The sequence below is a fragment of the Oryzias latipes genome, chromosome 7 (genome assembly GCF_053564925.1).
Source record: "Oryzias latipes strain Hd-rR chromosome 7, Olatipes_Hd-rR_3.1".
Lineage (NCBI taxonomy): Eukaryota > Metazoa > Chordata > Actinopteri > Beloniformes > Adrianichthyidae > Oryzias > Oryzias latipes.
This window is the reverse complement of record NC_136243.1, coordinates 24,883,688-24,910,403: the sequence shown is the minus strand read 5'-3', so window position 1 is coordinate 24,910,403 and position 26,716 is coordinate 24,883,688. Positions and strand designations below refer to the sequence as shown.

Sequence of the window (26,716 nt, the reverse complement as noted above, 5' to 3'; positions counted from 1 at the left end):
GGGAAGCTTTTCTGGACTGTAGTTTTTGTTGTCGGGGTGAAAAAGCAACAAAGAAGGAGAAAAATGAAATAGTCAAGCAAATAAGACAACTGGAGACAGCCAGACCACATTTTCTAACTCACTTTTGTTCTCTGATCTCATTTTTTGTAAATAACTGTTGGTAACACTTAGATTTTCAAGATTTAAGTTAGGGACATGACTAATGGTCGGTTCCTAGATGTGGTGGACATGGACCAGAGCGGTTGACTTCTGATCAAAAGATTGCAGGTTCCATTCCTGCCTTGCCCACTCGTGAGTCCAAGTGTCCTTGGGCAAGACACTGCTCCTGGTGGTTATAGATTGGTTCCACCATCAGTGTGTGAATGTGTATGCGTGGGTGAAAGGGACTATGACTGCAACGCGCTTTAGACCATCTAAGAAGGTAGGTAAGCGCTGTAAAAGTATATACCATTTACCATCAAATTATGGACCGAAATATTTCAGATTTGATTTTAGCTGTATGTCTATTATGTAATTAATTTTTTTTTTATTAATAGGAGATCAGATAACTTGTAGGCGGCGCACTTGGCTGTTTTTTCCTTTACTCCTCTGATTTGTTGTGCACAGGTGTTTATGAATTTCAAGAAATGCTTCAAAAATGACTGTAAATTACAATTTGAAGCAGCCACTTTCTCTACCAATGAGGCAAACACAACCTATTCGGTGCTCTCTTCACCCCAATGTGAAGCCAGTGTAGGTGACTGTAATCTTCACTTACTGATGAGGCTAATTGTTACCATTATTTGTTTTTAAATGCAGCTTAGCTCTAAAGAATAAGCAGACATAGTCTAACAGCTGTCTTCTGTTCCAAACATCTTTGTCCTTGCAGTTTCTGGTTAACTTGCCACACCTGATCTAGGTAACCAGGAAGGGCAAAGATACTTGGAAAAGATATAAGAAGTTGACCAACTACTACTAGAGTTGCAATCATCTTTTTTAAAGAGAAGCAGATTGTACTTGTTTAGATGGAAATCAATTTAACTTATAGGTGAAGCAAATGACACAGTTTAGATATTCGACATTTCTTGGATTCTTGGATCTTGGATTTTCATTTATCTTTCAAGTATTTGTTCTTTTATGTTTTGAGAAAGCACAGGTCCATTTTTTATGTTGTTTTTTTTAAACGTGTTTCTTTTCCTTCAAAATTTAAAGCTGAGTTTGCATTTGAGTCCTTTTTTCTTTTCTTTTATGTTTATATTATTAACCACATTTGTAGGAAACTCATGTTGTTGTTTTTTAAACAGCAGTCAAGTTTGATTGGTGATGATTTGTCCAGTTTTGAATTCATTAGTCATGAATGTTATTAAGTAGAGGCTATTTTTTTTAAACAAAAATTGTGTTGCATAGCAAGATCCCAGGAACGTATAACTAAATCTGCACCAAACATTGTGTAATAGATTCAAAGTCCACCATCTTTCAGTTTATCAGTAGTGATGTGAAGTGATTTGAACTTAGGAATGGAATTTCAATTGGTTTAGAAATTTGGCAGCTCTATTGTGTTCTGAAAAATGAAAACATGATTTTTAATGTTCTTCTCTACAAGAATAGTTGTCTCAATACTTAAAAGGCCATGGTTTAGTAACTGATGTCAAGTTCATGCTCTTGTTAAAAATCAATGTTTAACAAAAAAAAAAAGACATGTTTATAGTCGAGGCTTGCATGGATCCCGTATTCACCTCTGAGTCACTGAATGAGGCGTGTTCCCCGCTTCAGGACAAATCCATCCACTGCAAAGTGAGAGAACCTGTTTAATCCATCAACGGTGGAAGACGGATCACAGCTTTTAGTCATCAAAAGGCACCAAATGGCTCCAGATTTGATGATGTCAAACTCTCATCCACCTGTTCTGCCCTCTGAAGCATCATGTCTCTGACTGATGATCAGGCATGTTTGTCTAGACACAGTTTTCATCCTCAGGGATGACATTTCACCTCATTTCACTTTCTGATGGGTGACATTGAAATGATTTGAAATCAAATTTACTTTTGAAGAAGTAATAAAGAAGCATATAGAAGTGAATTGAATCATGGAAAGGGTGTTTCTAAACAGCACATTTTAACATAGAATTGCCTTTTAGAGATTTGAAGCAGTGCTGTTTTAATCTACCAGCAGTCTATATTCATTTTCCAGGGGATCACATAACTATACTAACACACAAGAATGCTGTTAGGCATATAAATAGACATAGCTAGTAAGATCAATTTGCTCCCATGCATAAGAAAAAGAAAGCTAATATCTCCTTCAAACAAAAGTTCAATAATCATTTCAGATGAACTGTGATGCCTTTGTGCGTATTTGACAAAGACCTCACTGACTGACAGGCTTGTTCTTACATATAGGTCAGTGTTACCCTAGGGTACATGTAACACACTCCAGCCTGTTTGGAGCTGTCCTCCTTCGGTCAGTTTGCTGTTTGACCTGCTGAGAAATGTGTAAGAAGTGTGCCAGATGTTAGAGAATGAAATCAGAGAGCGTTGTAGGTCTTTTTCTGTTTTTTGTTTTTAATTTCTTTTTTCCGATTCACTGCATGGCAACAATCCTCAACACCAGTCATAATCTTTTAGCTCATCACTTGGTAAGTTGGCTTGATGTGCAGACTTCTCTAGAGGGCACTATGAAGTTTGGATAAACAGTTTTTGTCTTAAATCCTTAAAGGAACTCTTAGTGAAACAAATCTAATAAGAGCATTTTTTAATAAAAATAAAAGTTCAGACACCATTGTCAGTTACGGTTAAATGATTTCATTTTTTTTTAAAGAAATCTTTTGAACCTTTGGTATGTTGCTTCATAAGGTACTTCTGCTTATTGTAATCGGATGTTTTAGACCATCTGGCTGCACAGGGGCGCGGTGGTTGGCGCTCTTGCCTCGCAGCAAGTCCTGGCTGGGGGACCTGAAACAGAACACCAATGGGGAACTTTTCTGTGTGGAGTTTGCATGTTCTCCCTGTTCATGCGTAGGTTTTCTCCGGGGACTCCGGTGTCCTCCCACCGTCCAAAAAACATGCTACATAGGTTTAATTGGGGGGGAAAAGGTGTGAATGTGAGTGCATGGGTGTGTGGTTTGTGGCCCTGCAACAGACTGGCAACCTGTCCAGAAGGTCACCTGCCTTCGTCCACAGGTCGCCGGGATAGGCTCCAGTAGCCTCGCAACCCCTAAATGGACTAAACTGGTTTAGAAGATTAATGAATGAATCCTTTAGACCTGGCATGTCCAAAGTCCGGCCTGTTGGCCGAATGCAGCCCATGTTCAAATTTCTACCGGCCTAAAATCAATAATATGCAGGACCCACACACAGAGCTACAATGTCTTGATTGTGATTGGCTAGATTATGGTATAAGCCGTTATAAGCCTGTGGCTACTTGACCTTTAGAGCTTTAAGGGCCAAACGAGAAAAACAGACTTTTTTTGTCATCAAAGCCACAGGGGTTTGTACTTCTGAATAACATCACTATTTGGTTTAGTTTCCTCTCCACGTGATTTACATTTAGAAGTTTCATGTTAGAAATTTAGAAGTGACTGATGTGTAATATTTCATATAAACTCAGATGTAATATTAATAAAAGATTTTTTTTCAGACAGACCTTTTAATTTATTTTATTTCTGGTCTTCAAAAATGTAATTCACAGTAAGTTCATTAATTTAATTGGATAAAATTCTGCTCCATGTAAAGACATGAAAAGTATCCCATTGCAAAAAAAAATAAGAATTGTTTGGCACTTACTTATTTTCGCCTCACCTCAAATCTGTCCCTCTTTTAGCAAAAGGTTGGGACACCCCTGTCCAGGATTGTCTTTTCAGTCATCAGATCAGAGGTTTTATAAAGAACCACAGTGATATTCTGTCTGAGGGGACATAAGGTTCCATGTTGTCTGCCTAAAGTGGACTGTTTTTTTTTTTTTTAAACATGACAAGAACTGCAAACCTATGTGGTTTTTTTATAAACATTGTAACAACGTACTGGTATTTAGACCACCTAGGTCATGCGCTCTTCAGCTGATAGCCCACTGCTGACCACTGCAGCCTTTTAAGTGGGTGTAAAGAATTGGAGGTATTTTGTCAGCTGCTGGTCACTTTCTGTATGTGCAAATTGAAGCTTGCGTCACGGGAAAGGCTGATGGGAAACCAGAGATCACGGCAAAAGCATTTCTGCTGCAAGCGTACAATCAAAGTTTCCTAAAGGTCAGCTATTTTCTCTGTGTTGCTCGGTGAACCATTTTCTTTTCTAGGTGTTTTATTTTGGCAAAGTGCCTTGCATTTGAAAAGTTCCCTTCCTCAGTCTTGCAGAGAGCCAGTGAGTTATCAGAATTTCCCAGTGAATAAAAGTCCTCAGGAAACCCTCCTCAACAGGCTGATGTGTTTCTCCCTTCTTGGCCCCTCAGACACATTGTGTTAGAGCTCGGCTTGTAGTCATGGACCCCTTTAACTCAACTCCCCAAAGAAAGAAGTAGAACAAAGGCCTTGAAAGCACATTCAATGGGTGTGGCTGCAGCACTGGGCTGTATGCAAGTTAGTGTATTTCTTGTCCTCAGAATTTGATTAATATTTAGATTCTCCTTGTAGAGAACTGCCGTGGTTTCATTTGTTCACTTGAGTCATGTAAAGGTAATGTCAAAGGATTGCCTACAAACATGATGTGAGTCATTCTGAATCATTCTGAGTGTTGAACCAACATTTTACATCAATGTTTATGGGTTTGTCTTGAAAAAAATCCAAGAAAGACATGCTAGAATTGCAGAAAACCTTTTACTCCTTTAGATTAGTCAGAGCTTCATGTTTATAATGTTCCTGATGTTTCTTAGTTATAGCAACACTGCTGGGAAGTTACTGGTATTTATGAAGTCTTGCATTTAAGTCTAGCCTAATTAAAAAGAAACTTTGTTGTCTAAGTACATTTTCCTAAAATGAGTTAGCCTTTACAAAACTGAGCTGTATGAAAAGGACGCGTTTCTTTGCATATCACACTATGGGTAAGATGAAATTGCAGTACATCTACTAAAATTCCAAGTTTCCAATGTCAAGATTTTATTTTCATTGACCAGTTTTGTTGCTTATGTATCTGTAAGACGTTGTTAAAGTCCCATTCCCACACAGCACACATATAGACCTAGTCATCTACAACTGGACGCATGGGAATAAAGTGGAGCAGCTAACTTGTGGCCTGCCTAGCATATTTGCAATGTGACAAATACAAGCTTTTTCAAACTGCATTTTTTTCATCTGTTTCACAAAAATTCAAATTATGAAATGCTTAGAAATGCAATTTAAAGCTTATTTTTTTTAATATAGATGTCCCTTATCAGAAAAATGCCACAAAAACATGTAAAAAACACAATTTTCATCGGAGTGTGTCTTTAAAGGAAAAGCTTTGATAAACTCAAGGTTTCACTTAAGGAGGAAAGCAGATGTCTGTGGTTTTACGTTTAATCTGAGGATTATAATTATTGTACTCTTAACATTGCACCTCTTCCATGGGAAGTGACACATGCCACCGGTGGCTTACCTTGTTGAGTGACTCATATAAGCAAAGCCTTTATTTTCATAGAAGTGAAAGGGCGCTCTTCCAACGACAGGCTGTTTAATGATTGCGAGTGGAAGCTGACAGTTCTGCAGAGGGAAATGCAGGCAGAGAGCTGTGCTCTGTTAGCTTTAGACCAAACAGATTGTGTGTCTTGAATGCCTCTAATGGATTTGTTGTGATATTATAATATTGATTTTGTTAATCATTCTGGAGTCTACAACAAAGTCTACAAGAATTTCCGGTAAACTATTAACTATTGCTCATTGAATTTAAATGTATTTATCCTCCTTAACAAGCCACTGATGAACTTACGCTGTACATTTAGGCTGAAGCCTTATCAGTTTCCACATTAGCACTGTGTGTTTAGTTCAACTTACATCTGTTTCAGTCAGCTTCCCTCCCTTTAATGGTATTTAACACTCTTTGAATGTTCATGTAAATCAGATGGAAGTAGAAGAAACCAAACAGCAACTCTGCTTAATCCTTTTCAAGGTGCAAAAGCGAAAAGAGAGCTATGACATTTTGTTGGAACCCAGAAGGCAAACCCCTGACTTAAACAGCTATGGGCATTTCGAATCATGTGGTTAGGCTTTCATGAACAGATCCCTCTCTGCAGTTATGTTGACGATAAGGAGTGGTAGCTGTCTGTACATTGTTTTGATGAAAGAAAATAAACATTATTGCTTTTTATTTAAAAAAGTATAAATGTTGGCAGCAAAAAGTTGGGGACGGGTAAACTGACAGGTTGTTTTTTGACAACCTGTTTTGTAAAGGCTGTGGTCAGCCATTGTTGTCATAAAATCAAAGTATAATAATAGCATAAATGTTTGTATCGATTTATAAATATTTACCCTCAAAAGTAGAAATATTGTATAGAGTACATGTTTTTCCCGAAAGGTAGTTTACGGTTGATTGTGTTTAATTTTTGTGTGAGTGACCTTTCCTGTGACCCTGACATGATGTCCTTGACTTGGTGCTGCTTAAATTTTAAAATTGACTGTCACTTCCAATAGGATATTCCAGTATTTTATGAGAACATTTGTTTATTGGGCTTAAACTCATAATTGTTAAAGTTTCTGAAATATTAGTTGGTATAAGCTAGGTCTGGGTTGATAAAATCGATTAATCGATCTGAATCGATCCAAGCTTTCCGTATTTTCACGACCATAGAGCGCACTGGGTTATGGGGCGCAGTCTCAGTTATGGGTGATTTTTCGGTATTTATTACATACAAAAGGCGCACCGGTGTTGGGGCGCGGGCATGTTAACACATTCCAGTAAAACAAGCATGCTAGTGTGGTTTAAAAAAGGTAGCGGGAGCAAAATTAAGTTGGTCGGGATTTATTTTTCATTTTTTCAATCATCAATCAGCATCCAAAAATCCATCAAAGTCTTCATCTTTTGTATCTGAAATGAACAGCTGGGCTAAATTTCTATCAAACACGGCAGGTTCCATTTAGTCGTTGTCAGAGTCCGTCTTGTTGCCGCGCGGCTCCTCATTAATGATGCCGGCTTTTCAGCCCCTTGAAAGCAGTGCAAGCAGACACGTTAGCCCAAGCTTCTACAATTCATTCACAAATTGGGCCGTAACTCTCCCCCGGCACTGCCTTCCACAACAATAAAAGCTGTGCCCCGTTGTGCGTATCCTACCACGCTGCTCCCGTGCTTCTGGACAGTGTGACGCACCGGGATGTCGAAAGTCAGCGGCACCTCGTCCATGTTGGTGATGTGGCTGGGCTGGAGGTGTTTGTCGGCAATCTTTTTACTGCAGCATGAGCGGAAGATGAACATCTTTTCATTCTAATCCGTTGGAAGTCGCTGCGACACCATAATACTCGCCCGGATGGAAAGATGACGGCGTTTCATAAAACGAAATTAAAAGCTTCCTCTGTGAGCGTTTCTACCCTCAGTCGAATAGTGACTGCAGAGAAGCTTCTCCAAGCTGATCATTAATCCATCACTCCAGTCGCCATTTGTCACAGTAATACACAAATAAATTGTTTTAAAAAATTGTACAACGTGATTTCTGTATGTTTCTTCAGATTTTGTCTCTCGCTGTGGAAATGCACCTATGAGGAAAATTTTAGACCCCTCCATGTTTTCTAAGTGGGAGAACTTGCTAAATCACAGGGTGATCAAATACTTATTGACCTCACTGTATTTCTATGCAAATATGTCTAAAGGTGTAAACTGTGTAAATTCTAAATTGAATTGAATTAAATTGAATTGACCAGGCTCTGGTGAATCCAGTTGAATTTCTCAAATTGCGAGGTATCCCCCCTGAGGAGGATGATATGCTGATTTACAGACCTAACCTACAGTTTATTCGACAGAAACGTTTTCTTCTCCATAGACCTTCAGATCTTTGTGTTTTTCATATCTGTGCCGTTCTCAGATTCACACAGCCGCCCTGTTGCTTTTTTCTTGCTTTGTTGTATTTTGTGTATTGCACCATTATAGGATGGCGTGACGGTTCTTCCCACGTATGTTACACCGCTGTGTCTTTTTGAAATATTACTGAACAGTGGTGAATAGGAGAGAGTTTGTATTTGTGTTTGCTGCTGTTTTGGGGCAATTGAAATATGAAAACGTCTGTTCAGAGATACTTTAAAAAATCCCACATGGGGCCTTGCTGGTTTTTCAGTAGAACTTTGAGACTAGTTTTAAATGTCAAAGCATTGTTAGAGGATGTAGATGGTTTATGAACCTATACTTGAAACCTCATTTAGACAAAAACAAGGTTTTGGCCTAATGGGAAAATTATTTGTCTCTTGAGCTGCCATCCATGCTCTATACTGTTAAAATGTCCACAAAAAAGCTTTAAAATGTTTGAGAGTAATATTGTTTATAATCTCAAATTATTTCTTTACCAGAAATACAATAATCATTATTTTTCCCTTTTTTTTTTTTATCATTCAACCTCCTTAAAGGTGTATTCTTAATACTTCAGTGCAAACAAATTAGGCTTTCCTGTGCAAAAAGAAATACTTATTTAGTTTTAGTTTTAAACTAGTCCGTTTTTTTCAAAGATGCATACTCTCCCACTTACATTTGCTTTACCCAATCACAGAGAGCCTTTAAAAGCATCGGTGTCTGTCTCTTTATTTGCATTTCTTGCAAAAAGCCGTTTACCTTCATTCCCAGCACTGCCTGCCCATTGTTGCTGTGTTTCTGCTCTCTATAAATAAGATCTTGTGGGTGACGTTAGTTCCTCCTTTCTGCCGCTGTGTGTACTGTAGCACTATGCGTGTGGCTTTTTCATGGTTGGGCTGTGTTTTGTCACTATCATTTTCTTGTAAAGACCTCAGTGGTTTGAAGTGTTTAAAGCAGACTGGAGTGCAGATGTCTCACGGTTTTGTGATGACCATGCGAGTGAGGAAACTTAAAATGTTTTTTTGTTTTGGCAGTTGCTGAACTAGTTTTGTCGATGGGTGTGTATTTGTGCATGTATTGGTACGACTGCAGGTGCTTGACCAAACATACACCTCTGTGTTCAAGGCCCGTCTGCCCAGATGTGAGCAGACAGCAGAACTTATTCAGCGTGAGACGGAAATTGTGGGTGGCAGTTGTGTCACTTGATAAACTGCACTGTGTAATTACTAGCTGTGAAAGATGGGGGTTGTATAAATGCACATGCAAAAAGGGAGGTGACTACAGTTTTCTTTCTGCCTTTTTGTGTCCTCCTTTAATTTGTATGTGAAAACCTTTTATGAACAACAAACCTAATTTTCATTTGTATATATTAACATTTCCTGTATATATTTTTGTTTGCAAAATGTATTGTGATCTGAAATTAAAAATAAACTCCAGAGACAAGAAAAAAAAAAGTCTAACACTCCAGTATCGTATTAAAATTTGATACGTAATCCTCAAGAATGAGTAGCCTTGTGTGTGACCAATTTTCTAAGATTTAAGTTACTTTTTGTCATGACTCAAAGTGGCAGCATGACTCCTGACTTTAACTTCCTGATATACGTTTGGATGACTTCATACCGTCACATGACCCTCAACAGGAAAGAAAAAAACGGACTTTTTGTATTTTTGTATTGACAATTATGTGAGGGCTGGATGGATTCCTATAGTTCTCAAACGGCATAAACGTGGCAGCAGTGTTGTACTTTCCAATGACCAGCACCATTGGTTGTATAGTGTGTTGGTGTGTGTGTTGTCCTGACACTCGCTTGCCTCCTAAAGCAACCATGACATGTCCCAGCTTTTTCTGTCTCCTTGTTTTACTCAATATTGTTTTTTGTTTTTTAAAGAAACAAAGGAATCTGTTTATAAAAATGGACAGTTCATCCACTTTAGTATGTAAAAGAAATCATGTTAGAGTAGTTAGAACATTGACTTTTTGGGTTTTGCTGTGAAATGCAAACATCTAATTCAATTTTTAATTCCCTTTTTTCTAAATATTGTAATCTGTATCCTATACATAAAGATACTTTATCAGCGATCTTAAAGACCAGCTCCTATCACATTTTGATCTATTTTCAAAGTGTTCCCAGTGGTCTTTTAGTTATCACTATGCCATTTTGAGCCAAAATCGTAAAAACCTGCATTGTTTTTTTAGGACTGGGTTTATAGAATCAATTAATTGAACCGAGCTTAATAAATCAATACTCGACCCATAAAAGTAGAGATCAATCTTTTATATATTTCTTTTTCCAGACTGTAAATTCAAAATATAATTTAAAATTGTGAATCAAACCGATCCATGCTCTGGTGAATTGAATCAAATCGATTCTGGAAGTTATTGGTGATGCTAGCCCTATTGTTTTCTCAGACATAGTTTCTGCAGAGCAGCAGTCGTTCAGTTGCTTAGAGTTTCGGGGGGGGGGGGGGGTGGTGGGGGGGGGCGTTGTGGTAGATCAAGGTGAAATAGCAATAGGCTGAGAAGCTTGATCAGTGAGAGAGAGCTCGGAGTAGAGCTGCTGCTCCTCCAAATCAATAGGAGCCAGTTGAGGTGGCTTGGACATCTGGTCTGGATGCCTCCTGGTCGCCTCCCTGGGGAGGTGTTCTGGGGTGTTCCAGGGAGGACCCAGAACACGCTGGAGGAAGTGTATCTTTGCTTGCCCCCGCAACAAAGACCTCAGTGAGCGGAACCAGATGGATGGCAATTTTAAGCTTGATTTTCTTTATATATGTCGTTCCTAATTATAAAAATGCTACAAAAACATTTTCACATCACCAAAAAACACAATTTTCATTGAAGTGGGTGTTTAAAGTTATTGCCCATAAGTGGCCCTGTTTCCAGGGTTATAAAGTTAGAAACTGCTTGACATGAATACATTCTACTTAACCCTGAAACCATTTTGAAAGCCAACTTTAGGTTAGATTTAGGAATACAACTCAACTTTCCAGTCAAAACATCTCTTTATGATTCTGGGTTACTTTATTTGTCTAAAGTCCTGTTGGGTTTATTATTCTTTTGGTTTTTACGGTGGCCGACAGGGCTCACACTACATACAAATGGAAAAACGCAACGGCATTACCCGAAGAGCGACGAAATTACCCGAAGCACAACGGCATTAAGAGACAGCGCAGCGGCATTACCCGAAGCACGACGACATAACCGCAGCATTAGCATTAAGCTCAGCACAACGGAAGTGAGGACTTTTTTTTCTGGGGGAAAAATAAAAGCCTGGCAGATTCAAACTATTCGGTACGACAGAATTTTAGGGCCACCAAAAAAAGTAAAATTATGAAATTTTAAACCGTAAATTTATGAGAAAAAAATTGTATTTTTACAAGATTAAAGTGGAAGTGAGCATACAGGGCAGCAGCAGCAACAAGTGAACGCTGCAAAGCAGCAGAGCAGACCGACTAAACTTAGTTGAACAGGTGAGCTGAATGTTTATTGATAACGTTCCAAATGTCTGGAAGTTTAGTTGCTTGATTTTTGATTTATTAATGTTTTATTTTTTGATGGGTGGTTTGCAGGATCTCTGCAGGCGATGAAGCTTACGGCGACAGTTATGGAGTGTGCGCGCGCTGTGTGTGTGCGTGGGTGCGTGTGTGTGTGTTGGAGACCCCGCGTGCATGTGTGAGAGCACGGGCGAAAGAGGGGGGTGAGAGCGCGGAGCGGGAGAGTTTGCGTCTATATTGTGTGATCGAGACTGAGAACCTTAATAAAAAGATGGTGTCCCTCCCCAGAAGAAGTATTTTGTCTTATTAACTCGCTCTAGAGGCTGAGGATCCGAACGGGAAAGTGAACCCCAAACGAGGATCCGTCTTCGGCCCTGGAGAAAATCTCCCCTGCGTTTCCGACCACAGTCAGAAAGAAAAAAAGAGAAGTCATCGCGCAGGTTCAACAGTGTCCCTGCAGCTGTCCACCTGAATTCTTTCTTCCTCCATTAAAGATCATTCCTCTTTATTGTTATATGTTATAACGGGACATTTCATCTGCAGGAGGGGGCGTATGTAAGACTGTTTACTTCTGCATTGGTGTTCGGATGACAGGTTCATGTCGTAAGGTGACAGATGAACTTCAGGTTATGTGAATGAAAAGGAAAATAAAGGCTGCAGCGGTTCTCTACACCCAAATGTGTCTCTGAGCTCCTTATTTTATATATGAAACTCCGCTTTACTGACACCGAACTCCGGAAAACCGGTTTACACTGAAAATTATCTGATTTTGAGTCGCCAAAAGGTTCAGAATCTCATTGTTTTTTTTAAACCTATCCGGGAAAAAAACTTCAGAAAAGGCTCCACATAATCGATGACTTTTTTCTTGTAAATGTTTTAAATCGTAAATTCACGAGATAAAAAGTTGTAAATTTACGAGTTTTTTCCTAGTAAATTTACGACTTAAAAGTCTTAATAAAAAAAAAGACAAAGAGCGTTAGATACAGATGTCACTGTGGAGAGCTGAGTACATTTATTTTTTTAGACAAACGTATTTGTAAGTAATCTAGTAAGAATACACCCTAATCTTGTCCAAATATCACGTAGAAGTGTCACACAAACGTAGAGATCTGATCTTTAATGGAGGAAGAAAGAATTCAGGTGGACAGCTGCAGGGACACTGTTGAACCTGCGCGATGACTTCTCTTTTTTTCTTTCTGACTGTGGTCGGAAACGCAGGGGAGATTTTCTCCAGGGCCGAAGACGGATCCTCGTTTGGGGTTCACTTTCCCGTTCGGATCCTCAGCCTCTAGAGCGAGTTAATAAGACAAAATACTTCTTCTGGGGAGGGACACCATCTTTTTATTAAGGTTCTCAGTCCTCGATCACACAATATAGACGCAAACTCTCCCGCTCCGCGCTCTCACCCCCCTCTTTCGCCCGTGCTCTCACACATGCACGCGGGGTCTCCAACACACACACACGCACCCACGCACACACACAGCGCGCGCACACTCCATAACTGTCGCCGTAAGCTTCATCGCCTGCAGAGATCCTGCAAACCACCCATCAAAAAATAAAACATTAATAAATCAAAAATCAAGCAACTAAACTTCCAGACATTTGGAACGTTATCAATAAACATTCAGCTCACCTGTTCAACTAAGTTTAGTCGGTCTGCTCTGCTGCTTTGCAGCGTTCACTTGTTGCTGCTGCTGCCCTGTATGCTCACTTCCACTTTAATCTTGTAAAAATACAATTTTTTTCTCATAAATTTACGGTTTAAAATTTCATAATTTTACTTTTTTTGGTGGCCCTAAAATTCTGTCGTACCGAATAGTTTGAATCTGCCAGGCTTTTATTTTTCCCCCGGAAAAAAAAGTCCTCACTTCCGTTGTGCTGAGCTTAATGCTAATGCTGCGGTTATGTCGTCGTGCTTCGGGTAATGCCGCTGCGCTGTCTCTTAATGCCGTTGTGCTTCGGGTAATTTCGTCGCGCTTCGGGTAATGCCGTTGCGTTTTTCCATTTGTATGTAGTGTGAGCCCTGTCGGCCACCGTAGGTTTTTGCATTAGATCGTTAAAACAAAATCCCAAACTTGATACTCAGAAAAGTATTTGGTGTAAAACAGAGAAAAAGTTAGAAATGATTATGTAGCAAAACATTTTTCATTCAAAATACAAATGTCATGGAGGTAAGACTGTAATGCTGCTGTGTTTAATGATTTCTTATCTTTTATTGAGTCTTTTTTCACCTTGTAACCTCTGCACACTTAGATTTGCACACAGCTACAAACGGACAGGCTTTCTGCACCTTGGGGGATTTTTCTTGGCCTGTCACTCCACTCTTTTGGCCAGTTGGCCCTCTTTATTAACGCGGTGTTTTCCAATCAGCACATTCCTCTGTCTAGATAGACACAGGGAAAAGGTTTTGGCAGTGCACTCACAGGGTGGGGTAATGCTCATATCCTGTCCCCTGACCTCAGATTACATGCACACACAGTTACTGTACTGTTTTGCTCATGCACATATCCAAAACACTGCATTCTTCCAGTTAAACATGAAACTTTCCTTCAGTTTTGCACCAGCTGTTTCAATACGTCTTTCAGTCTGGGGTCATTCAGCCTCATTATGGCCGCTGTCAGCTACAGAGACAGTTTGATTGTGCCAACCAGTGCCTGTTTTTGTGCCAACACACAAACTGTCTTCTGTCTGTGTTAATGACCACCCTCTCTTTTCCCCTTCCATGCTCCTCTTCCTCCCCCACAGCCCAGCAAACCCGGGCTTGCCCTAACCCTTCCTACTGCAACAATGATGCTTCAGTCCACTTCTGTCAACCGGCTTGATTTGAAACATTTTTTACAAGGGCATTTTACAGTTCATACCCCACTTTTGCCTCAGTTCTTTTGTTTCTTCTACGTTCTCTGTGAATGCTCATTTTTGTTCTCCATACTTTATAGCTTCAAAGTTATAAAGCCTTTAGAAAATCCCTCGCTCTGCAAACTTCAAGCAGGAGGAGCTTCCCCTCTCATTCTTTTGTTTATCCAGGCAAATCCCACACTAGTAGATGGGTGACCGGAGTGTGAGAAAGCTCTGAGACGCAACAAACACTATCTTGGACTCCTAACCCAGTGTCAGTTTATGCAGGCGAACTCCCTCCATTTCTGCCTGCTGAACTTCGGCATTCATCCTCTCCAATTGTTTCACCTCTGTTCAAATCTGTGTTGGTTTTTTTGCCTTTGATGAGAGTCCAGCTGTTCACAGCAGTTTGTCACTTCTCGCTTGAACTCTAACTTTGACCTCTACCCTCTTTAAAATAGATTCTGCTCTTTCTCCACTTGCTGTGTTGGACGAGGGTCTCCTCTTCACTGCTCAACGTTTCATAGGTGACAAACGATTGAAGCCATGCCGGGCCTTTGACCAACTGCATAGCTTGTCATCAGTGGTTTCTAAGAAAACCGTTTAACCGTGTGGAAGATTGAAGTATTAAGCTGATTTGTTTGTAAAAGGGGAGTGTGTGTGAATGCTAGTTAACTGTTTAGGGTGTGTCATGTATGGATGTTTGCTACACAAGCAGAATGTGTGTTTTAGGGGTAGCCGACGGGTGGACTTTTTCATGCCTGCAAGCCCCCCCCCCATTCCAAGGCCAAAAGAGGAAGGGCTGTTTGATGGAAAAAGAGAGTAGAGCTGGAGAAAATAGATAGCAGCTCCTGAATATATTCAGTCATATATACACACACACACACACACACAGCTGAAGAAACTCCTTGGGTTTCATAATCAGGGAAGGTTTATGTTTTTATAATCACGTTCCTTAGCGAAGGCTAAACAATTGCATTAGCTTCCTCAGTACTTCTAATTAGATTATATGATAAAATGTGGAGCTCGAAAGATTTATTTCAAAGAGGATTATGAATGTGACTCATTTCTCTCGAAGATATTAGCCAAGCAGAGAGTGTGTTCGTCAGAGCAGAGCCGTGTGAGTGCACCGCTGTCTGCTGGTGTTTGTGTGGTAATTATGACTAACATAACAGTGTGGTGTTGCTGTCCTTTCTCCTAGGTGACATCACGCAGAAGGGCTATGAGAAGAAGAGAGCCAAGCTGTTGGCCTCCTACATCTCCCTTTTGCCAAGTAAGACCAGCTTTTCTGCTCTCTCTACATCTTCTGGACCTTATGGTCCTGCAGTTCTTCCTGCTTCACCTTATTCCTTAAGTTGCAACTAAAATTCTAAAAAGTTGCTCAACAAAAGAAAAGTTATAAATACTTATCTATGACTAGTTTGATATATCTAATAAATCAAGTAAACTAGAAGTTATCATGTGTTGGAGAACAAAGCTTTACAAAAAGGTACTGTACAGGGCAAAAATTCCTATTTTCTGGCTTGCTGTGGCCCTCTAGTGGACAAAACGTGAATTGCATACAAGGTGAGTTTTAACAATGAAACTCCAATGTCCTTTTCCAATTTCTCTTTTTGATTTTGAAAACGTACTGAGCTTAGTTTTTTTTCTTTAAAAAGTATACAGTCTTTATGTTTACTTGTTCGATTTGTAGCTGGTCTCTTCTAAACTGGTTTAGAACCAGGTGTTTTTGTCCCTAATCATCTTCCTGGCACAATGGGGTTCTGCTTTTTTGCGTTGCACCACACTAACAGCAGCGTGACAAAAAACAATCTCCATGCGTCACTGCAGACCATTTTCTAAAGAACAACTCTAAAACTTCCTTTTCTTCTGCTTTGACCTTGGCCTATTTCTGACTGTGCTACCACATGACGATTGCATGATTACAACTAAAGGCAACAGCAGGGTTTGTAGGATATTTGTCATGGTGGAGGACAGTTACCTGCTTTCTGTTTTCCTTTCTGTTGTCAAAAGCTGCATTCCTTGAATGTGAAAATGTCAGCGTAGACTGCTCAGCTCCAGGGACTTAAGGATATATTTGGCTGTTGGTGTCTATTTTTAGGTTTTATTTTCACCTTAAAAACTGTTACTGTGGCCTCATTGGTATAACTTTTCTCAGCACAACATAACCTATGTGACTCTACAGGTTTTTGTTCTGTTCTAATGTGGTATTAACACAATGAACCTAAAACCACATTAAAACAATCTCAGTGAATTGTTTTTGTTTATTGGGAAAATCACTAAAATCTTTCATGAACTCTTTTTTTTAAGCTTAAAATAAAAGTATATAATGTAATTTAAAACAAGTAAACATTTTGCAAACAACAAAGTCAAATGGTAGTTATAACATTAAATTGCTGCCAATTTCTCAGGCATTTCTGTTTGCTATGTACGGTGGCCCTGAAGTGCAAATCACTTAATGCAAAAACATATTAAAGATCACAACAACAATAAAAAAACAAAAAATAATTTTAAAAAAACATGACATTTTGAAATCGGAACAAATTTTCAGAAAACAAAATGTAAAAAAAAAAAAAAAAAAAAGGAAAAACATTTCGAAAAAACCAAAGCAATTTCCTAAATTAAAAACTAAATCTTATAAAATTAGACAAAGAAACGTGAAAAACTAGATATTATGGGACATCACTGATTGGATGATGACGTTTTAAGTTTTGAAGAAGGAAAGCAGAAAGATGTTTTGCCCAAATTGTGATAAAGAGCTGGATAAGCAAGGACCAAACCTTTGGCCTGAAGCTTTAGGAAATACCTTCTGTTGGAAGATATTACCAGCCAAAAAACCTCCAGATGAAAAGGGGAACAAACATCCTCGTCCCATCCGTGATGTCCTATAATACTTACCTTTTGCAGTTGCTTATTTATTTTATTTTTTGACATTTCATTTTGTTTTCTGGAAATTAATTTTGTTTTTCCAAATGTTTCCTTTTTAATTTGTTTTTTTTTTTTTTAGAATTGTGTTTTGTTTCCTTTGGAACTAGGTTTTGGTTTCCAGAAGTGGTTTGGATTTCTAAAATGTAACATTTTCTTTGGTAATTTTTCGTTTTGCCTTTTTAGTTGCCATGATCTTTAAAATGTTTTTGCGTTGAGAGATGTGTTGATGAGATTTGCACTTCAGGGCCACTGTAGCTATTCCCAAAAGGTTAAAAATAAGAGGAAGGGATAAGCATGTTCACAATTATAAACATACAATGCAGGCATTTTCCTGCCACATAAAAAAAAAACATATGCACACACAGCCGCACCACAGGCTTTGCACTTTTAGGCTCTTCCTGATTTTGTCCACCTGAAGGCAGCGTTGACCTTTTAGTCTGCCTGCTGGACTTTTAGTTTCTATCTGTGACGATGACCACAGGACGGTAATCACCTTCAGCTTTGGGGATCTCCTCTCTTGTCCACACCATACAGCTGATAAACCAGCTCCACCACAGAGTTTTTGTGTGTCAAAGGCTGCACCTGCTTGCTTCTCTTAAATATCTCATCTTGTAAAACTCTTCACCATTAACCCCCTCGGCTTCACTCATCCCACAAAATCTGCCTTGAATTCAACCAGAAACATCCAACATAAAATGTACTGATGTGAAGACTTTGTTTTTTTAGTGGGATAAAGGGTGATTCCACACTTTTTACTTGGAAGCGTCATTTAGTTATTTTCAGAAACAAATGTGCCTCAGGCCGGCAATCTACAGGTAAGTGCACGAAAAAAAGACTTAAATGATTTATCACAAGTCTTGGAGGTAAAGCAAAAACATAATAAATAAAGCCACTTCTGGAATACAGTGTGAAGGCCTCATTTTAAACACCAGTTGAATTGAATTGGACCGTCAGCGCTGCTTCCAATGTCCAGAAATGCTCTTTACATTTCTTGGTTTTTGACCCTGGGGTGTCTGTCAACTCCTAAGTGTTAAAACCCTCCAGGTAATGTTCTGCCTGCACTCATCTGCTCAGATCCCTCCATGCCTCAAAGCCATCTCATCTACAGGGACTCCACACGCCTCAGGGAGAAAAGACACTTGACTAAAATAAAACTCGCTTGAATATAACCCACTTTAACAAACGTGTAGGTTCAGGAAGATCTGCAGTTAGATGCAATTTAAGGATTTTCTGAGAATTGTGTAAACTCTACACTTCCATGTAGTTCCATGAATGATGTCATTCTGTAAAGCGACGTTTTTCTCACATTTTGTGCTTTTCTAAGCTTGTACGCACCTTTTCGCATCTTTTTTTCTCTCCAGATGTTGATCTTTCTCTACCAGACGTACAGCTTACCCCAAGTCGTAGTGCCGCACTCACCCCAAGCCCAGAGGCCCCGGGGCCCTCCACCTCTACACCTACCAGAAACCATCGTTCACACCGCAGTGGAGGGGCCAGGGATGAGAGATATAGATCAGGTGTGGTAATGCTATAATGCGCTCTATAGACACACAACCACAAAGTCTAAAAATCCTAACCCTAAGTAACTTTGTGTCTATTCCTGGTGTTAAAATAGACATTCATACAGAAGCTGTACAAGCAGCCCTCGCCAAACACAAAGAAGAGAAAATGGCATTACCCATGCCAACCAAGAGACGCTCAGCATTTGTCCAGTCTCCCATAGAAAACTGCACACCTCCAGGTAAACTTTAGATCTTCTGCTGAATGGAATGATAATAATGAGACCCAAAAGGACAAAACATTCTCTTTATTCAGCTCAAGAGTTCCTGCAAAATGGATATAAGTGAGCAATAATGGACACGTGAAGACCCACTGATCATCTTTTGATCTATTGTAAAAGTGTTCCCAGTGGTTTTTAATCATTATTATGCGGTTTTAAGCCAACATTCCCAAAACTTTTGTTGTTTATAAGGACATTGTTTTTGCAGAACAGCAGTAGTTTATTTGAAATTTGCCTCTGAGTTGTGGGCGGGACCGCCGGGAAAGACCAATCCCGCCCCCACTTCCCCTCTGCTGAGGGCTCAGAGCAGGAAGCTTATTTTCTGCATCACAAATACGCTCTTTTTCCAATGGAAGAGTTTTATCTGCTCCTGATTCACAACGATTTGAATAAAGAAATACTCAGAAATGTGACTTTGAGCTTAATTTTCTTTATATATGTCATCACAAAACTGCTACAAGAATGTTAAAAACACTGTTTTCATTAGAAATGGGTCATGAGCATAAAAATCTGTCAAATCATTTCAGCCGAAAGGATTTTCAGAGTCAGAATTCTAAATTCAGGCCGGCCATCTTTTTCAGACACGTCCTCTGCATCAGAGGATGAGGGTTCACTTCGCAGAAAAGCAGCTCTCAGTGCAGCACTAGCGCAGAGCCTCCAGAGCCCTGAATACTGGATCAGCCGCTCCGTCCAGAGTTCGTCCACATCCTCTTCAGCGTCGTCCACCCTCTCCCATGGAGAGCCCAAGACCCAGCCCCAACCTCAGCCTGCTGTTTCCTTGTTAGCTGACGTGCTGGCACACACACGCATGGGTAATGATTGACTGAATCTCACTCTTTCCTAATAAGTCCAAGTAATATTGTGAAGTTTTATCTTGATGCTGTATCCCGTCTAACAGAAAATAGCGTTCCCCCTGATGTGACATCCTCAACTCCACAAGAAAGAGGAACCAGAGTGGACATTCCTCCCCCAGTCAGAGGAATGAGCCGCGGTCAGAGCCGCTCTAGCATGCTGGATACCGCTGATGGTAAAGCTACAAAGGCTAAATGTGTAAAAATATAGAGGCTACATGTTACTAGTGTCTGGTTCTTCCTTCTTATTTAGAGGTCAAGTTATTTGCATGTTTTACTTGTTGTGGATTTATCTTCTGTTCAACAGCACTGCAGTGACAAACCTGATCCAATGAGCAGAAATCAGAGAAAAATGCACTTTTTTTCGTCATTTCCCTGTGGTGATTACTGCTAATGAGATATTTTGTGTTTTTTCTTTTGGGTCCATTAAACCTGTCCCTGTCTTGCCTTTCATTTAAAAAAAAGGAAAGAGAAAAGGTAATATACATCGAATCTGGGCATGGGAGGGGTGCTGGAGAGCCCCCACAGCAGCTTGCTTTAGAGCCTCTTTCTCTGTTTGTTTGGTGTCGTAGGCTTAGCTCTAGAAAACTTCTGTTTGATTTTTCCTGAACATCGCAGTCTGTGTCCTCTTATCCAATTTCCCCTTTCGACTCCTTCCTGTTGCTGATCTCGTTCCTGACTGTGCTAGCGCGTATGATTCAGTCTTTGTGAGAGTGTGTGAGAGCGCTGAGGTTTGTGCTGGAGTAGTGATGATGTGTGTGCGCCAGTATTTTTGTGTGTGTTTTTTTGTGGATGTTTATGTCAGTGTCTGCTGTTGGTGTTTGTCCAGGCGTGCCTGTCAGCAGCAGGGTGTCCACCAAGATCCAGCAGCTGCTGAACACACTCAAACGGCCCAAAAGACCACCACTCAGTGAATTCTTCCTCGACGACTCTGAGGAAATTGTTGAAGGTTAGCCCTCTTAGATCTGTCATCCTTGAGCCGTAATTTCCCAATGTGCTACCGGCATTCTTTGTTTTGTCCATTCTGGTATTTAGGTCGTTGCTGATACTCATGTTTTGCTTACAAAGATGCTAACAAAGCAAACGGAATATGAACTGTGTTTATCTTATTTAATGGCAGGCAAAAAAAACAAAAAGACAAGTCCAATAAACTACTCATGGATGACTGATGAGATTAGATTCACTGCTGATCTCAGTCTTTTTCATGCGTAGTTCCTCAGCTAGACCCCAACACCCCAAAACCAGAAGGACGTCAAATCATACCGGTGAAGGGGGAGCCCCTTGGGGTGGTCAGTAACTGGCCTCCCGCCCTGCAGGCAGCCCTTGCCCGATGGGGGGCCACCCAAGCAAAGAGCCCGGCCCTAACTGCCCTGGATATTACTGGCAAACCCCTCTACACCCTCACATATGGTGAGCAATGTATAGAAACACGACGTCTCATTTCATTTTGTGGTAAAACACCATCAGTACCATAGAAGAGCTGTTCTTTCCTCGTGTCTGCAGGAAAACTGTGGAGTCGAAGTCTAAAGTTGGCTTACACGCTATTGAATAAACTGGGCACCAAGGCTGAGCCCGTCCTACAACCTGGAGATCGAGTAAGAGTTTGAGACTCTTGATGTATGAGTAATGTATGATGTGTTTAGAAACACCGAAACAAGGATTTCTGTCTTGTAGGTGGCCTTGGTCTATCCAAACAGTGATCCTGGCATGTTTTGGATTGCATTCTATGGTTGTTTGTTAGCAGAGGTCATCCCTGTGCCCATTGAGGTCCCACTGTCACGGCAGGTGAGGAGATTCAACCTTGACAATAACTGGATATCCTTAGTACATTAATGGTTATTAAAGAATTCAAACTTTCTTATATTACATTTCATTGGATAGGATTTTCATGAACCAACAAAAAATACAATGGATAATGACAGTAAAAGCAAATCTAATCTAAATGGTTTTAAAATTGGTTTTGCACGTCTACTGATATATTTCATTCTCCTAAACCTTCTGTCTGTCCTCAGGATGCAGGCAGTCAGCAGATTGGCTTCTTATTGGGTAGTTGTGGTGTTAGTTTGGCTCTGACCAGTGAAGTTTGCCTTAAGGGGCTGCCAAAGACACAGAATGGAGAGATCATACAGTTCAAAGGTCAGCAAGCTTCTTTAGATTTTTTAAATCTTTTTCCTTTCTGATTATCTTGAACAATTATTGTGAAAAGAACATTTTCTGCTCACCAAATCTAAAACTTGAACTTCAAGTTTACATTTTTGTTCATTAGTGTATTTGTTTTGTTCCAGGATGGCCGAGAATGAAATGGGTTGTGACTGACACAAAATACCTGACCAAGCCCTCCAAAGACTGGCAGCCTCACATCCCCACTGCCAACACAGATACTGCCTACATAGAGGTATTTACATTAGTTACGTTTCAAGTTTAAGTAGTTTTTAACTGCAGTTGTTTTTCATATTGGTAAATTCTGGCTTTATATTAGTTATTTAAAGCCCAAAGGGTTTGATTTAAAAAAAAATAGAACCTAATTGAAAGGATTTTTACTTGCATGATAAAAAAAACTCTGTTCAAATCTTTATCTAATCAAATTTTTTTCTAGAGAAAAGAAATATTGTCATTTTTTTAAGAATGCAGTCATTTTAAAAGGAAGTTCCACTTCTGTGATGTTGAAACCACTAGTATTTCAAAATGACATTGGCAAATAAATCAAGATTTATTAAGAGTCAAATGTATTTAACCCCTTGACACCTGGATTTATTTCCATCTATGAAAAGAAATGACTTATGTTTTTGCTGTCATGTAAATGCTAAATGCTAAATGAAGGTAATTTTAGAGCTGAAGTGGTTTGATGCATTTGTGGGTTAATATGGGGTTAAATTCAATTGGCTATCTTTTTTTATTTGTGAAACAAACTAAGTTTGTAGAGCAGAAAAATAAAGGGATATTTTGTTAAACTAAAAACGCCTTCAGCTGTTGTTGGAAGAACATGTGTTTTTCTGTCCCGTTGACATCTGTGTATCTGCCCGTTTCCCGTGAAGTACAAAACGAGTAAGGAGGGAACCGTGATGGGAGTGGCTGTGTCCAAAATCTCTATGTTGACCCACTGTCAAGCACTGACTCAAGCCTGCAACTACAGTGAAGGTCAATAAAAAAACACACCAGCACCTCTCTGCCTTCTGCTCTTTTGACTGTGATGGGATGATGTTGAAACGAGGGCAGGACATTCACACGGTTGTGTTTCCTGTTGCAGGGGAGAATCTGGTCAATGTGTTGGACTGCAAGAAGGACATGGGTTTATGGCACGGGGTCCTAACGGTAAGAATGGAAACCAATTTTGATAAATGTTCAAAAGTAATCTTTGTTTTAAAAATGGAAATTGTAATTTTATAACAATTTAGAGGCCTGCGCTTTAGGTTTTTGACTACTAATTATTGGACAGGGCTCCAGACTAAATTTTTTCACTAGGAGCACTGTGGCCCCCAACTGAAAATTTTAGGGGCGCATACTGAAAATCAACATGCTAACCTGATCTACTAATTTCCACTGTATTACTAATAAATACTTTAATAATATATGCAGAAATTACAATGTGTTGTTTCAAATTCAGTGTCACATTTTATTCTGCACTTTTGAAGATGCAACAACAAGGTAAACTGACAGCACCATCGCTGTCATCACAGTACAAATAGTAAACAAAATACCATACATTTAGAATAAACAAAAAGTGCTTAGTAACAAAGTGATTACCGTAGTAACCTCTCGGTCATTTCACAGTTTCAAACAATACTTAAATGTATGTAAACATTAGGGGATGGAAATTCATGTTGGCGACACCAAATAGGTGCAGCCAAGATGCACAATAATAGACTACGTGCACGACAGAACTTCCGGTTAACTTCCGTGTTTCGAGTGTGAGGCCGACAACTTCCTGTTGGTCGTGTTATTGTTGTGGGGAGTTTTGTTGAGTTGCTAGTTTTGAGTAAAAAGGAGCGGATTTCGGGTAAAAGAGAGGCGTTTGGTGTTTCAACGCGTGACAATGACATCACAACACTGTTGTGTACCCGTGTGCGAATTTGTCAAAGTACAACAGTACTAATATAAGCTTTCATAGCTTTCCAGTAGATGTGTCGGTGAGAGCCGAATGGATGGTGAACACGGCGGGAGGACTTCACCCCAAGCAAGACGAGTCGTGTTTCGTATTTGCAGCAATCGGAAAGAAAATGCGTCATGTAAACACGCCGTTCGGAATACTTTGCCCCGGTCAGACTCGTTCGGATCAAAATTTCTTTCCGATCGAGATAGCTGGGTATACCGATCGTTGTTCCTGTAAACGGTCATTCCGATCGTGTGTCACTATTGATCTGGGTTACGTCATGCATAGACGGTGTTTCGCTGAGAGAAAGCTTGTGAGCTCATACGGGACCGACCAGCGGCTCTGCGGACGCCCCGCGTAAAGCCCCGCTCAGCTCTCGCCCCGCTGGGTCTCCCGTCTCTTTCACCCCTCACGAGGGAGATGCGGGGGGGGGGGGTGCGTGCTCACTGACGTCTGGACCCGGCATCCGAGCTCTGCGTTCGGGCTCCGGAGCCAGTGGACCGAGTGAACCTCTCTGAATGAGCAGAGCAGCTGGATTTATTAATGTGTTTGAGGGGAGGGTGCTTTGTTACGTGTGCGTTTTGTTATGTGTGAGAATTCGGACTGCGAGCCGAGCCGCCGCTCTGGGTTAGCGGCTGCCAGACTCGCGAGGACAGAGCAGAGCTCGAGCGGCCAGCTTACACAGCCGTCACGGGGCAGTGTGTGAGCTTTTCAGAGCAGAAATGCTGCTCAGTCCTTAGAAACTGTTCAAAAAATCACGACACATGGAATTGTGCTTCTAATTGTGCCCCGACAAATAAAGGCTGATGTATGTTGTTAGCCCGTGTTGTTGTTAGCCTCTCCTAACTGGGTTGTTCTTCAGTTCTGTTCTTCTTCCACAAAAAAAGCACTGACCACAAGGATTAAATATAAAATGAGAGCGAACAGGCACTTCATAATCATAAAATTAATAAAAGCACGTTTGGAAGATCGCCTCGTATGTTACCGAGCTGCTGCATAAATGTGACAGCAAAGGTTTGTTTACAACGGGACACATTTCCTTTTCGGTATTTTCGACACGATATTTTGCCCGTAACCACGCACTGGTCGACAATCCCGTAGATGTCGTTCACGTCGATTTTCGGGAGACCTTGTTTGTAGAAAACGGGTGAAATATACCATCTTTCGCAATCAAAATCTGCTGTGTCGCTGCTATAGAAGTCGCAAGCCGGAAATGGTCGGCCTCACACTCAAGGCGGCGGAAGTAGAACTCCTTACTTTCGTGCACGGAGCCTATTTGAGATCACCCAGATGGACGCAACGCTGCACAGATCACCTGGTGTGAGACGTATATTTTTGTTTTTGCTCCATCATCTCCTGTCAATCAAAAGGGGTGAAAGGGGTGGGAGCAAGGCGCCAACCTGAGCGAACACAGCTGGAAAAACTGACTGAAAGCTGCCCCACAGACTACAAAACAATGCATTATGGGACATGTGTCGTGATGGGTTTTTGTAGTTCAGTGATCAATTAAAATAATTTAAAATACCAACTGATTAAAAAAAGGCTACATCCATTACAAAACATTTAAAAAAATATAAAAGATGTAATATCACAGATCATACTTAGGGAGAGAGGCATATTAAAACTAAATTGAATTTTAAGGACAACAACTTCCTGTTCTCCTTCAGTCTCGCTTTAGCTGCGCCTTCATGCCCCCCCCCCCCCCCCCCCCCCCCCCCCCCGGTCTGGTCTCCCCAACGATCCAGGCGCGGCGCTGGTTCATCTCAAACACGTCTATCGTTGCATTTTCCCCACGTGTTTTAAGTGTGTCTTAGACGAAATCGTGTTGTCGCTCACACGTGTTTAATGTCAGAGCCCCGTTAGCTGTCACGCATGTAGGTGTGGGACATTTATGCTCCTCAGCTGACCATCTCCCGCGGGAGCGATGTGCTGCCGTAACAGCTGGGCATGAGAACCGTGGTTTGCTTCGCGAGTTTGAGACCCCTGCTGTAGAGTCTGGCACTGGTACACTAGCCGCAGGTCGGAAGAATGAATCAATAGTTCGGTTCCTCATAGCTCAGACGCACATATCAGGTTGTGATGATATTTGTCTCCGTTTCCTTCCCACAGATGTTTATGTGCGCTCGATTATCTCTAGGCCCCTCCCCTTTCCACGCATTTAGCCACTTATAGTGACTTTCCCTATTCTTCTCACACGCAGTGGCCGCCTTACAGACAGACATCACTCAATGAAACGCGAGCGTGTGCTCGTGTGTGCTCGCGTCTCATGAGTATGTGTGCGAGTGTGTGTGTCTGTCTGCGTGCGTGTGCACTTGTGTCTCATTGATGATTTCATCTCTCATTTCATTGATCATTGACGTGCCCCTTCCATGTTTAATGTATAAAAAATACGAAGGGTGGGGGAGGCAAATTTACTGGTAGCTCATGTGCAACTGGATGTAAAATTCAGTCGCACACTCTCAAATTTTGATCGCAAAATGCGACCATTTAGTCGCAGTCTGGAGCCCTGTTGGAGCTAAGTCTTGAAGCTACTGGTGTGTGACGCCAGATTGACCTGGCTGAGCGGACCGAACTGTGGTTTTCCTATACAGTCGAGTAAAATGCACCCCGATTCAAGTCACAGATAATTTTATTGATATGATCGACCCGGAATCTACTTTCATTCATCCATTTCTTACTGCAACAGCCTTTTCTTTACTGCAAAAACCTTTTGCCCTTCTGGCAGAAGCACACCTGTCTGAAGTCAGCTGATCAACATGTATCTATCAAAGATGACATAGCGACACTCACAGAATAAATGACTCAATAT

General features: G+C 40.6%; 1 protein-coding gene across 2 annotated transcripts in view; it reads left to right on the top strand.

Annotated features, from left to right (window-relative positions):
- dip2ba (DIP2 acetate--CoA ligase B (putative)a) overlaps positions 1 to 26,716 on the top strand; it is a 47,999-nt gene that overhangs the window by 5,845 nt on the left and 15,438 nt on the right. For both annotated transcript variants that reach the window (XM_004070424.5, XM_020704622.3), the window contains exons 2-14: positions 15,460 to 15,531; positions 18,548 to 18,703; positions 18,802 to 18,927; positions 19,548 to 19,778; positions 19,865 to 19,993; positions 20,647 to 20,766; positions 21,030 to 21,227; positions 21,321 to 21,412; positions 21,492 to 21,602; positions 21,830 to 21,953; positions 22,103 to 22,212; positions 22,853 to 22,955; positions 23,065 to 23,129. In XM_004070424.5, the coding sequence (XP_004070472.1) occupies positions 15,460 to 15,531; positions 18,548 to 18,703; positions 18,802 to 18,927; positions 19,548 to 19,778; positions 19,865 to 19,993; positions 20,647 to 20,766; positions 21,030 to 21,227; positions 21,321 to 21,412; positions 21,492 to 21,602; positions 21,830 to 21,953; positions 22,103 to 22,212; positions 22,853 to 22,955; positions 23,065 to 23,129 (1,637 nt within the window). The remainder of the gene's footprint in view (positions 1 to 15,459; positions 15,532 to 18,547; positions 18,704 to 18,801; positions 18,928 to 19,547; positions 19,779 to 19,864; positions 19,994 to 20,646; positions 20,767 to 21,029; positions 21,228 to 21,320; positions 21,413 to 21,491; positions 21,603 to 21,829; positions 21,954 to 22,102; positions 22,213 to 22,852; positions 22,956 to 23,064; positions 23,130 to 26,716) is intronic.